The sequence below is a fragment of the Narcine bancroftii genome, chromosome 1 (genome assembly GCF_036971445.1).
Source record: "Narcine bancroftii isolate sNarBan1 chromosome 1, sNarBan1.hap1, whole genome shotgun sequence".
Classification (NCBI taxonomy): Eukaryota; Metazoa; Chordata; class Chondrichthyes; order Torpediniformes; family Narcinidae; genus Narcine; species Narcine bancroftii.
The window spans coordinates 201431179-201446068 of record NC_091469.1 but is presented as its reverse complement, the minus strand read 5'-3'; the positions used below and the strand labels follow the sequence as shown (position 1 = coordinate 201446068).

The 14890-nt window shown below is 38.2% G+C and overlaps 1 protein-coding gene across 9 annotated transcripts in view; it reads right to left on the bottom strand.

The window, feature by feature from the left end:
• Positions 1-200: 200 nt before the first annotated feature.
• mapkap1 (MAPK associated protein 1) overlaps positions 201-14890 on the bottom strand; it is a 272616-nt gene continuing 257926 nt past the window's right edge. For all 9 annotated transcript variants that reach the window (XM_069888225.1, XM_069888204.1, XM_069888217.1 and 6 more), the window contains 2 exons: positions 12173-12270; positions 201-1350 (listed from right to left, as the gene is read on the bottom strand). In XM_069888225.1, coding sequence (XP_069744326.1) covers positions 1228-1350; positions 12173-12270 — 221 coding nt within the window. In that variant the 3' untranslated portion in view covers positions 201-1227. The remainder of the gene's footprint in view (positions 1351-12172; positions 12271-14890) is intronic.

Genomic DNA, 14890 nt, shown 5'->3' with positions numbered 1-14890 from the left:
AACAGGGATCTGAAGCACATTAAACAAGGTTGTACACCTACACACCCATAGTTTAACTCTTAGGATGTTAGCTTTCAAGAGGAGTGGGCACCTTGGTTCTGTGGTACAGAGATTCAGGAAGAACCCAGGCAGCTGACTTCAGTCTCACTCATACCAACTGCATATCAGTGCAGTGACCTAAAGGGAATTTGCACAATTCATTTGAGAACTTCCAAGCTTTTAGTTTATTTTTGGTTAAGTGGTGACTGAATGCTACAGAGATACTGATTGTGGTTGAATTTATTAAACTATGCCAGAGAAATGGCTGACGTGGAAAAATCTTCAGACTGAATGAAAGGCCAGAACACAACAAATGGAAAGTAATATCATCTGAATCAGCAGTTGCTCAGATTCTTGTAAATATGAGCAAGCTTTTTAAATTTATGGTGTAAAATTGTTGATAAAGAATATTTCAACTAAGACTAACAGTTTTTGGAAACTGCAGATTTTTTTAATACATTTTGCCAGAAAGAAAAATGTTTTAAACATATTATACATTCCCAAACTGTCCTGAAATGACAGACTGAAATAATACCAGCTATTTCTTACACAGTGCTTTGTCATTATATTATAGTTAGCAGGTACAATGCAGGAACATTTACAAGTCACAGTAAAAACTAATGTTTATTTCTTCCAGAGGTCATAAAAAATGTATTATTCAGCTGTTCAGAAAAATCTGTTAATTTACTTATCCAGTATTGTTTTTTTTAAAAGAATCAGAAAAGAAAATGTTATGGTTTTGTCCCAACATGATTAACTTTAATCTTTGATCAAGTGACAAGCTGCAACACCTGTATGAAGTCACTTGTCAGACAGTGCAATTTATTGTATCCATAATCCTTAGATGATTATATAGGGGAACTCCCCAAGAATCAAAGCACAGGGTTCCAAACAGAGCCACCTGTATTTTTTCTCTCCGATATGGCTGCTTGTCAAGAGGAAGAATCTTGGAGGAAAGCCTGCATCCCAAACAGGAAGCTGAGGATCCTTTGAACACATGAGAAGCAAGAGATCTAAAAGTCTCCAAATTTTAATCAGTTTCCTTTGCTATACCCTGCTCTTGACAGCCTGGAAAGTTACAACGATATGGTCCTGTCTCCCACCTGTAATACTGTGGAGACCTTCTCTTTCCCTCTCTGTCAGCAGAATTGTCCAGACATTTTATGTTGTCTCTGTTGCCTGCTGCAGTCACTGTCCTGATCTTTTGTCTTTCTGAAAACTGAAGCTTGTTCTTCTGCTAAGTTTTCTTTGTTTTTGAGCCTGGTAGTCTGCTCGAGCTGAACTTGCTCTGGATTCCAAAATATAGTTAATCTGGTAACAAATAGAAACACATAGGTATAAATATTCTGGCAATGATGAAAGAAAATCCGTAACAATATGCAGCACACATATTTTACTTTAGATATTGTTTGGCTGACGTGAACTCACTGAGCTGAAGGGCCTGTCTCCATGTTGTATCTATGATATTCTAATAAATCTTCAAGAATGATCACCAAGCTCAATAAGCTTTGAAATAATTGCAACATTTGGAGATTCTGATTTTATTCAGATCAAATCCTTGCTCAGGCAGAGGCAAACAACTCATCTGCTTGATAACTGATTCTTTCCTTGATGGTTATTGTTGAATAAGTTCCAATCAGCCACAGCCCCTTTATGAGCAAACAAACTAACACTGTAAGATGCTCTGAAAACCACTGACAAACAGCAGTTTGGTTACAACAAGACAGTATCTTTACTTCAGAATTGAATGGAAAATTTTGAGTCTGTGGAGACTTTTAAATTAAGTGTAATCCTCTGAAATGTAGCTCAATTAAATTTTGCTGGTGAGAGTGGTATTTTTTTAAAAAAAGCAAAACATACACAGGAGAAGGCTTATTATTAGAATTTTAGGGACCAAAAATGATCAAAACAATGAGAATTTAGTTAGCAGGATATTCTACACATTATGAAAAATCTCTCTCATAAGATTTTATTCTTTGACGAGGGTGGAATTGTGTATTTATTGTGCATATTTTGCAGTCAAAACTCTTCTGAATAGCACTTGATCTTCACTGAACACATTTTAAAGAGACACAAAAGACTGCAGGTGGTGAACATGGAGAAAACAATAAGCTGGAGGAACTCAATGGGTCAGGCAGCATTCAGGGATGGGAACGAGATACAAACTGCCAAGTGTCTCCCTCCCTCCACAGATTCTGCCTGACTCACTGAGTTTGTTCTCTGAATGTACTTTGTAGATACAGGTAGATCATATCTACAAGATGCAGGAAGCATATATTTAAAACTGAAGACATTTTTCATACAAACATTTAGACAAGGAGCAGGATTAGGGGCCATTCAAGGAGGTGGTTGATCTGATTGTGAATTGATCTCATTCTTGCAGTAACCTTTCATCCCCTATTTAGCAAGAATATTTCTACCTCTGTCATACAAATATTGGTCTGGAGTCTTCCAAAGTCTCAGGAAAAAAAATTAGGCCTCATCCTTCTAAATAGGCAACCCCCAGTTCCAGATTCTGCTATGAAAGGGGAGCATCCTCTCAACATCCACCCTGTCAAGAAAGTCTCATCCCATTTTTCTATTATTACAGAATTGGTTAATCTTCAGCACGAGAGAAGTTACAGCATCTAGGTTCAACGTTGAATCAAAATAATTAAGTGTGTGCAAATGATTATATTTTTACAACATGTTTCAATTTGAAAGGTTACCCACTTTATGCAAGCTCCCTCACATTACAAAATAAAATGCCAGAACCATTAGTTTAAGAGTGCATACATAAAAGCCTTGAGGCTAGTCCATGAAGAGACCTAAAAAGGTGGAGAGCAGTGAATAAAATGGACACGGAATTGGTTCAGCATGAAAGACAGTCACATTAGCAAATCGTAAATACTTGTTTTACATGTCTCATAAAATGCTAATTTATTGGCCACGATACTTTGTGATATGATAGCTGTGATAATTTTTAATGGAAGGTTAATGTAAAAATCAAAATGCAAAAAGCCCTTTGGCTCAGCATCAGTTGGTTCAGTGAAAATATTTGGCAGCTTAAAACCTGTACAGTTTTATGTACTGCTGGGTCTTCATAGTCGTTAAATTTTAAAGCTGATGGCTTCAAATGATTTTGAATACTTTTTTCATGGCTAATAAAACCTTAGTCTGGACTAGCAAGAGTGATTGAGACAGTTAACTTGTTAATGTTTGAGTCAATTGGACACATCCCTTATGTAGTCTCCAGTAGTCACTGTACTGGCTTGGGAAAATCTATAATCAAAGTAAAATATGACCAAAAAAAATCACGATGGAAGCCAGGAGCAGATGGTAAGGTTTTCAGGTACTTTAAACAGCTGTACATTGTCAGTTGCACAAGGCAGCCATCTTGTACTGAGACAAGCCTGCTGGGTGCCACTTCCCCATGTCTGCCGTGGCAGTCAGGTCATTTGAGGGAATCTCTTTTTTCAACTGAGTGTGCTTCCTGTTTTTGGTGGGGGGACGAGACCAGCAGCCATGAGCTTGTGCACTGCTGAAAAACCTTCAGTGAATGTGTGCAACCCAGCTGTGGACAAGCAATGATATACATCAAGAGGGTGAAAGGGAGCACAAATCCTCTCTGATGTGGCAGCTGAAACTCTTTGGAAGGTCGGTTTATGTGGATGGAAAAGAGGAAGTCTACTAAAGGAGACACTACAAGGAGGAAACCAGGACAGCAACAGAAAATGTACAACACTCAACAACAAATTCATCGACCTACTGGTTCCAAGAACCAACTCTCAGGCCAACATTTAATCCCTGTTAGCTGCTCACAGAAGGTTTGCCACACCAAGTGAGTGATATGGTTACAAACAACCTCTGAGGTCATCTTCAGATCAAAATATTCCCTCACTCATTGGGTCTCATGCAAAGTTTCCAATTCAATCAATAATTGTATCATTTGTTATCCCACCATCATCTGGCTTTTAGGCTCAACTGGAAACAGCCCAGTTTCCTACATGACACAAATGCCCACAAGGCTACATATGCCACTTCCTGAGTTCTGGATGCAGGCGAAGAAAACAATAGAGGAAGATGAAAACTAACGTGTTGCCTGATTATGCAGCCACTCACTTCATCCCAAGCAGATGTCCTGAGTACAGAACAGGAATAGAAAAGTATGCCAGAGAGCATGGGGCATGATCGCAGGAGGTTGGGGAAGAGTACTCAGTATGAAACCAAAAGTTCACCCAACAGTCCACAGGATCATCTCATGGTGAAAGTATCATTTCAATCATAATGTACAATTCCTGCTTCCAAAATGAAGAGGCCACAAAGTGTATGTGCCAAGGGTGATTATTGATGTGGAACATGCTCAGCAACCACCCCCCCTCCCCAAAACAATATTCACTGAACACTTATGACTGCATTGCCAAAAACTGCTCCAACTCCATCTGTAAATTTGCAGGTGACACCACAGCCATAGGCAGGTTCTCCAACAATGACCTGACAAAGTGTAGAAGAGAGATAGAGGGACTTGGCTTGGTGCAAGAACAATCTCTCCCTCATTGTCAGCAAGACCAAGGAGCTGATTACAGACTTCTGGAATAGGGCTGCACTATTTCAATGGTGCTGAGGTGAAGATAGTATTCAGCTTTAAATTCTTGCAGTAAACATTTCCTTGTCCTGTCTTGTTTTCGCCATATTGATGCAATGACCAATATAGCACATCAATGCCTCCACCTCTTTAGAAGCATGAGGAAATTTGGCATGTCACTTGCATCCCTTACGAGCTTCTACAAATGCATTATTGAAAGCATCCAATCAGGATGCTTCACTTCATGGTACAGTTAACTGGGGTGGTGAAAATGGCTCAGGTCATCACCCATACACACACATCCTTCCCTATACCTACACCTTCCTGCTAGCTCGGAAAAGCTAACAAGCATGCCACCCTGGCCACATTCTCTTCAACCCATCCGGAAGAAGACTCACAAATGCGAGATCATACCATCATATTCTAGCACACTTTCTTTCCTGCTGTTATCAGACTCCTGAATGAATCCAAACTAGTCAAATTATGTTGCATTTGCTCTGTACCAGCTGATCTCTCTTTATAACTGTTTCATACTTGCTGGACTCAGCAAGATATATCTACAGGTGTGTTGGTAAATCAACCTCTATCACTGCATTTTGATACACTGACAATAAACTCAAACTTGATTTGGAATCTTTTATCTGACCTGTAGAAATCTGATGTCTTTGATTTAAATCACACCTGCAGAGATGTGGTGGAATCCCTTAAACAAATGCCATTTATATGTCTTGTTTGGAGATTCAGAGAGAGGATGGAATAAATTGCAATGACAGCTGTATTTGTCATGGTTTCTTCTAATCAAATACAGAAATGTGGTTTTTAGGGGAAAGGTGTTGATTCAAACGCAAGACAGAGTCTGGACACAATGAAAGTTCACACAGCAATAACTTTTTACACAATATTCAGGACTTCCACCGATGCCAAAACTTGAAGAGTTGTTCCACTGGACAAACAGAACTGAAGTACAGTTTGCTCCACTTCAAACATTTCCAACTCAGTGCAAAGAAAGACAAAACCCTTTGAAGCAGAAATGTTTGGAAAATGTTTTTAAAAATGAACAAGTGCTGGAGTACATGATTACTGTTCACCGTGCACTTCATAGTCAGCTAATTAATATCATGCCGAGTCTCTCTGGCATCCACACAAAGCTTCTGCAAACAAACAGCGTGTCATTCACATGGGTGGCTTTCAGTCTCTCCTGACATCTTAGGAAGGGCAAAGCTGCAATGAAAAGCCTGGTAAACCTGCAAAGAGAGAAGGGAACGTTTTAAAAAGCATGAGACAGGTACGGTAACAAATTGCTACTAAATTACTGCAGCTGAAAAGCACAAGTGAAACTTACTTTAATATTTACAGTCGGTAGAAACTTTTTGCAGTTCCTCAATGCCAATCACTTCATTTTATTAGATTGGTACTTGAAGCTTTGATTGTTCAGTAACTTTAGGAATTCTGGAACGTTTGATCACAAGTAGTAACACTTTCTCTCTTGGGTCCTGTTATTTTGAAGGCATTCGTGCAAAGGATAGTTGCAATAGTGTCAAGTGGATGAGAAAACACTTTCTCCACGTGAACTCCGAGTGAGGCATACTTTGTAACACTGACTGGTACGAAGGTGCCAATGCTCAGGTCAGAAAAATAAAAGAGGGTTGCTAATTCAGACTGCAACATCACGAGCACCAGTCCACTCCGTCAAGGATACCTACAAAAGCCAGTGTCTTAAGAAAGCAACCTCTATCCTCAAGGACCCCCCAACACCTAGGCCATTCCCTCTTTACTCAGCTACTATCAGGAAAAAGGTACAGAGGCCTAAATAGGAATACTCAGAGGCATAAGGACAGCTTCTTCCCCTCTGCCATAAGATTCCTGAATGTATAATGAACCACAGACAGTGCCTTTGACTTTTCTTTTTCTTGCAATATTTTAATTTATTTTTTAAAGTGGTTTATATAAATGTTTGGACTACGATGCTGCCGCAAAACAAAGAATTTCATGACATGTTCATGACAATAAATTCTGATTCTGAAGTTTCTAGCAAGGCATATGACAAGGTTTTCTTTGTCATTCATAAGATTTCTAAATGTATCCCATTTCCTCTTTTTAAAGATCTGAAATTCAGTTCATTTAACAGCAGTTGTGCTGTTTGGCACTTAGAAATTTGACAATTGGAAAAATGGTCCAAAAAAATGTGCACTGGCCATTTTCTCATTGGTAGTAGAAATTTCTTGTGGTTTAATTTTAAGCCTTAAACAAGTGTAATAAAGCCAAAGACATAAACCTTTTGAAAACAGAATCATGTCAGAGTTCTTTAGTGTGGCAATGTACTGAGCTGAGATCTGGAAGAAAGGCCAGTGTGACCAGCATTTCAACCTGAGGTAGGAGGTTGGTTTAAAGTGTTCCTGGAGGACAGTTTACAAATATTGTAGTATCTCATACTGTGCACCTCTTTGCCAACACACCAAAATGTTGGGAACTGGAATGGATTTGCTTGCCTCTTGGAGACAGTAGAGAACTGAACAATTTTCCACTGATAGGTACACATCAGTATCTTCCAATGGTGAGGTTCAAATCTTTATCAGTGCAGCCAAGCTAAAACCTGTCTTCACTGCATCCAGCACACTCAACCACTTCATCATGAAATTCTTGAATTAAACAATCTTGTTGATGGCTTCTTTAACTGATTCTTGTTGCCAACATATCAGCAGATATTACAAGATAGCCCCTTCAGTTGGCCACTTTATTTATTTACTGTAACTAAATTTCAATTCCTCATTGTATGGATGAAATCAGAATTCTACCTCACAATGATTCAGGCTGCTCCAATAAACAAACAGTTCATTACAACTGACTCTACATGAAGGACACAAGCCAACGTTATTAATTGTGGATTAAAACAACTGAGTATTAGTAAATGGCATTTGTAGACACCAGTGCCTTCTTTCTTGAGAGTAGAAAAAAAGGTTATCTTGAAGTTTTTATTCTGCCTGTGTTTGTAAGATATTGATGGGAAGTAAGCAATTAGAACATCATTCAGCATGATGGATCAGGACAAAAACAGTACAGGCATCCGAAAAAGGAAAACAAAAAACATCCAAAAGATCAAGGTCCACACATAACCAAAGTCACTTTGTGGGATGCTAGGCTGAGCAGGGGACAGTTAGCCAAGACTGTTCCCAGGCAATTCACTGCACAGTGATTAACTGATCTTACCAGTAAGGTCTTGGGAGGTCTGAGCTTCAGCAAGGTGCAGGCCATGGGAGGAAACAGGAGCAACTTGTGAAGCACATAATAAACCCATCCATGAAGGAGTAGCATGGTAAGGGGGAAAAACATTAAAATGATGCACTCTTAATTAAGATGAGGGAAAAGGATGGTTGTACATTTCAGGTTGAGATTGTGATTTCAGCTTACCCAATCTGCAAATAGGTTAGTTATTGTTACTACCCTTGCTGATTTCTACCATACCCTGCAATATCACCACTATAGGAGGCGAACAGACATCTCCTACCCATATTCGCTGCTATGAGTTGCATTTTTGGCTCACCCAAAATCAATTTGACAACTGAGTTATGATTCCCTCTCTTCTGTCTTATCCAATTTTTCAATCCCCACCACCCAATAGTTTACAGCCTTATCTGCGGCCCTAGTTATTAGATTCACTAGCCTGATTTGTGATGCCCAACACATGGAATAGCTCCCTCTACTCCAATACAGGTGATAGTCCACCATAAAACAAATGTATTTCTCTCCCATAATGATCTCTGAGTCACTCATTCAATTCTGTGTCAACTTGCACATGACTGAGGTAGTATTCCAAGAGACTCCTTTTGTGGTTTCTGTTTAATTTGAACCCAAACTGATTGTATTCCTTTAGCAGAACTATCGTTGTCATTGATCCCACGTGGACAGCAACAACTAGATCTTTCTCTTGCCATCGAGTTAGTCTTCAACAAAAGGAAACATTGTTAATCCCGGCCCTCCTGCTCATGGCTGTCAAAGCCCACTTTGACAATGGAGTTGTGGCATTTGCTAATCCATCCTTCTCTCACCCACACAGAAAGCAAGGATCTTGTACAAGTTAGACAAGTGCAAGGATTGATGTGCCTGCAACACTGCTGTGGATTACCAAATTTGCTCTGCCCACACACCATCCTGTTCATCTTTGTGACATTACAGTACTTAAATTGGATTGGTGTCACTCCCTTCTAGAACCAGCTATGCAACAGTATTCCTCAAGACACTTAACCCAGATGTGATTGCCATGGATACCACTTTCCATATGCTCCAGCTGCAACACATCTGTCTTTCCATGACTTAAATCACGTAATCAATTTATCCAAATTGATTACAATCACCATGCTTCTCTGTAGCCTCTTACTCAATAAACAACCCGGTAAGCACAACATTCCCAAGATGCTGTGCTGAATGTGCATTGTGCTTTTAGCTGGGCTTTCCAATTTGATTTCTTATATTAAAATATTTGATCTCAATTAATCAATTGGGGCTAGTTACACAATTATCCAGGAGAACACAACACTGTTACAGCGCCAGCGACTGGGGTTAGAATCTGGCACTGTCTGAAAGGACATTCTCCCCATTTCTGCATGGGTTTCCTCCCACCATTCAAAAATTACCAGGGTTGTAGGTCAATTGGGCAGCATGGGCTTGTGGGCCAAAAGGGCCTGTTATCATGCTGTGTTTAAATGTAAAAGGGGACATTTATTTTATTGCAAAATAAAACTACAAGATTGAAAGAATTCAAATGTGACAGGAAACAAATATAGTTGTTCTAAGAACAGAAGAAACAGGAGCTTGTAATTTGGGCCTTGCGCCTGCTCCACTGAACATGGTCAATCTTACACGACAGCATTCTGGTTTACAATGCAAGACGATACCAAGCCAAAGTCAACACATCAACATGCTTCTTGCTTACAGGTTTGCTACTGAACTTTTACTTCTACAATAATGAAGCAAAATCCTGTAGATAAAAGAAACAAATGCTTAAACACTCAACAGGTGGGTCAGCATCTGTGGAGAGAGAAACAAGGTTCATGTTTCAGGTCAATGTCCCTTTGTCAGACTAAGGAGAGAAGACAAATTGCAAGAAGGATTGGGAATGGAGACTAACAGGATAAAATAAATATTTATGATAGACTGAGGCCAGGAGATTTGATGTAAACATGGCCACATGGTTGCTGGGTTGATGGAGGCAGTTTGGGAGAGAGAAGACCATTCTTTGTTTATAAAAGCTTTGCCACGAGGACATTTAGACAGTGAAAGTGCAGTTAAGGGAATGTAAACATTGCAAAACAATGGGTAGCATGATTTGCCCAGCAGATCAGGGTGTTCGTCCAAACATTGAGCCATTGTCACAGATGGGTGACGTGGCCCATTATGATACAGACAGTGAAAGAATGCTTTCTGTATTTGTAAACTTTGGTTATGCAGCTTCCAGTCTCAATATTGAATTCCATATCTCCAGCTCTCTCACTTCTCTGTCAGTGGTTATTATTCCTACTGAAAGTCATTCATCTGTAATATTGGCTCAATTTCCCCTCTCTTCATTTGTACACTTGACCTGCTGGGGTTTGTCCTGCACTTTGGATTTTTCGTTACTCTATTCATATTTTCATTCTCCAATGATCCTCATATCTTTTGTTTATTTTCTCTCCCTTACTACCTCCATTAACCGGACTCTGGAACCCCACAGCCACCCTGACCGTGCCCGATCAGAGGTATTCCTTTGTGTTTTTTCCAGTCCTCTGCTACCTTCTTGGCAAATTGATATTAACACATTTTCCTTCCTTCCCCATTTTGAGAAATGCAATCTGATTCACTCTCCACGGATAATGCCTGATCTGCTGAGATTTTCGCAGCATTTTCTGCATTTCTTACCTCAACGGCTCACCTAATATTAGCTATCAAAGTGGATTACATTTTGATACTTGATCAAGTTCATCTTCAGCCAACTTCCGGCAGCTATGATCAAATGTGAATTGTTTCAAGCCAGATTCTCATAGTACACAAGCTGGAGATGTTACAGCCCCAGTAAAACAGTTTTTTTTTATTTCCAGGGAATCTTAAAGACAGTGTGCCATTGGGGAAAGGAAAACCAATGTTAAGAGCTTACATCATAAAATTATCAAGAGAAGCATTTAATCAAACTGACACGTTACCAGTGCAAGCTTTTCCTTCAAACCAGCCTCAAAATTGTTCAATGTTAATGAAGAATTAGGTGCATGAAATGTTCATTATCTGATTCTTCCTTTCTATTCAATTATAGGTTTTTATCATTAAAATGAAATGCCCATTGAACTTGAAGACGATTTGAACTTGCATCTATTTTGATGCAAATGCTTCTACAACACATTTCAATTTTAACAAGTTAAAGCATTATTGAAGTACTGTGTCATTAGACCTTTGTAATTAGAATAGTTTACTGAATCTACAAGCTCCAGCAAGTATCGAGTATAAACTATGTATTCACCCAAGATGTACAAAATAGTAAAGAACAAGTAAATAAAGATCAAAATTGTAACAAGTGAAATTGTGGTTAACAGCAATGTTCTCTTGCCAGCAACACTGACATATTTGACTGAAGTGAATGTACAATACATTATTTTTTATAAAAACAAAATGTAAAACAAATTTAATTATTTCTTCCAAAATCAGTGTGAAAAATATATTATTGGTCTCAAATTTGTTTGCTTCCAGTCAACTAGTTTCATGTAGCTTGCTGAATTTTGCTGTCATAACTTCGAGGAAACATTTTATTGAACAGGATTTTCTTTACTACAAAATTAATCTCCCATCAAGTTACATCAGATTCAAACTCGCAACTTGATAACAGTTAAAAATACTCCCCAGTTAACTGTTAACTTTGTTTATTCAGCTAACTTCATTTAATTCCAGTATCATGTCAAAGAAGACAGTTGAAAGTGAATGGTCACATTGCATGAATCTGTTGCTATGGACTTTATTCTTGCTGCAGATGGCTTAATAAAAGGAGTGCTATCAGTTTTCCCTGTTTCAAGTACTTGGACATGAAAATCCCAGGTCTTTGCACACGTGTCTGAGACATAAAATTTCTATTCTCAAAATTCCTGGCCAACAGAGACTCACGGCGCTGGTTAACTAATAAATCTGTGAGTCTGTCGCATTTTGTAAAAAGAGCTCAATGCAAATGCCAGCATGGATGGAGTTCTACAGCAAAGGAAACAGACTTAACTCTCCAACACAAGGTCTCTATTCACACAGTCACGGGACAGTTCATGCAGTTCAAAACAATGCATCACACATGCAAGGATCACATGAAAGCACTGCTATAACTCACTCTCACTGGTAAAATGCTGCTCTTTCCATAAGATGCAAATTGAAACAGTTATTAAGATAAAGTGGAATTACTATTACTGTTGAAATGCAGCAATGATGCGGTTTACCTCTAGCAAGTTACAAATCATGTTTGAACTCATTACAGTCACACTACATTACAACAGAAGTGTACAGAATTTATTGCCACACTGTCATCAGTCACCAGCTTTCCCTCAGCAAAATACCTGCTCTGTTACTAACCTTCAGCACAATTTCATTGACTGTGTTGGTGTCTGCTTCAAAGTAGAGATGCTTGTGGTCATGATTGCTTAGATATGTGAGCTTGAATATTGCATGGCCTGCAAGGCAAACAAAGGACAGGAGTCAAACAGATGAACAGGGTTTTACTACGGATGCAGCTTGACAAAGAAACAGATGGCGATATTAATGTCCCATCAGCAGAACAGAAGGAAATTGCATGATGGCGACAGCCTCCGCATGTCATTTCAACATCATTCAGGCAAAACTCGCCACAAAGGCAACAGAACCCTTTTTAATATAATTTGATTCCCAATCCCATCACAATGGACAAAGTGCAAAATCAATCATTTGGTTAGTTAGGTCCTCTGTCAATTCTTTTCAATTCTTCTCGAGGGGAGGCGGTTGGGTGCTGCGGTTGGTGAGGAAGGAAGGAGGAATAAAAAGAAGTCAGATTCTGCTTGGTGCTAATGTAAAATGAGGAAAATGTTGAACATTTGTGGTGGATTTATATAGATTTACTGCTTCAGACTGATGTAATATGTTAATAATCTGCTACACTGACCTTTCCGAAAGCTGCAGTTCCAGAAAGGTTATGTTAACACACATTAGAAAATGAAATCTTTTTAATTTTATCTTTTGATGCAGAGTCAAAATTTTTAATGCATGTTAAATTCAATGTTCACCATCATTCCAATAACCTTTTATGATATAATTTAATGCAGTGAAGTATTAAATTACAGGGGATCATGGATTTTTATATCCATCTTACAAAAACTACCAGAACTTCAAAATTTAGTGTCACAAGGCCAATATTACAGCTTTCATTCTCTAGACCAGTACTTCTCAGCCTGTGGTTTGTAGGTTTGTTGTAGATGGTGTGCAGCAATGACAAAATTACTGATATTATAAACAAGTAATTATATAAAACAAGATTGTGAGGTTGACAACAAAAATTGCAAATTCTCAAAAATTTCCATCAACACTAATAAAAATCTTGATGTTTCAGGAAATGACCACATCACCTGATCAAATATATTTATTGAATTATCATAATACAGTGCTCTTCAGTCCACATGGAAACAGTAAAATCTGAGGTCCAAATAACAAATGATTTTTTCCTTTAATTTTACAACTTAAGTATCTTGATTTAATGGAGCTGTCCAAGTTCAATTAATATAGTTACAAAATAAATTGGCTGCTGATTCCAAGTGTCAAAAGGCTGGATGATGTATTGAATAACAATGGCAAGGCCATCAGTTCTCACACTCCACAAAGTGGAATAAAGATTTGGAAAGACTCAATTTAAGACTGTGATGACACAATGGTAAAAAAAAATCTTTTAAGTTTCTAGCACTAATTAAACTCGAGTCATTGAACACAGAAACAAATGCTTCTGCATTTTCCCGATTATGTTCTTATGAAATCAAACAGGACCTTTTAGATCAAGCAAAAATGAGGAAAAAAAAGATAATCAACGCTAGTACAGGGGTTTCCTCAATGGAATTGTAAGCCTTATTGTCTATCTCTAATTGCCCCTTCTTTGAGTGGTATGGACTTCACTCTTTGAAAGAAGCTGGTGAACCAGATGACCTTTTACAATGACTCTATAGTTTCATGTAAAAAGCTTTAATTCCAAATTTATTTCATTATTTGAAAACAAATTCCCCAGTTGTCCTGTTAGGTTTCAAACTTGCGTTCTCTGATCAAATCTCCTCTGGAGACAGGTGACAATGTTGGGGCTGGTGCACAGAACAGTAAGCACACATTTAAATGAATGATAATTACTCCCTAATAACATTACCAGCCATGAAAGTGTACTTTTATAAATGTGGAGCCTTATCCCATGAGTTAACTAGTGGTGGAAATCAGGAAGTGTTTTACTTGACAACACATGCATTACCCAATTCTTGTCCCAAATTCCATACTTTATATATTAGCATGTACGTCCTGATTTAGGTTCTGCATATCTGTGTGAGAAATCTTCACCTGGCAGGTTTCTTGCTTCTTGGTCTGTATTGATAACATGGACAAGGTGCACAGCAGATCACATGTAAAACAAGCAAAACTTCGTGCCCTATTTAAAGGTCAACGGCAAGTACTTTGATACTGAGTGTCCGAGCATTGGTAAATCATTTGAGTTCACAGCTGTAAATATAATTAGAAATAAATTCTGTTCAAGTTTATATCATGAAGAAATCCAAGAAAAAAAAAGATTGAATGTTCAGGCTTTGGATTAAAAATTAATATATAAATTTTATGACCATTTGCAACAGGGTCAAAAGGTTATATTTTTGTTGAACAAATGGACACAGATCAATGAGGAAATCTCTCTAAAATACATCAAATAAACTGTCCAAAATAATCTAAAAAGGATTCTTTCTTCAAGTTCAAAACTGGATGGCCCATTAAAGTTGTGGCTTTGGGTAAATATACAAAGTTAAGGGTATCAAAGGTACCGGGGAGAAGACAAAGCAATAGGGTCAAGAGGAAAAAGTACATCATCCGTGATTTAAACAGACCAGACTTGATGGACTAAATAGCCAAACTCTGCTCCCACACATTATGGTTAAATGGACTAGGTTTTGAACTGTTCATACCTACACATTTCAATACCACAAAAAAACCTCATATTTTCTGCATTGAAAAGACTTCTTCAAGAGAAATATATCCCAAGCTTAACTTGTTTTGCAATAATTTTACAGCAAAATTAAAAATATT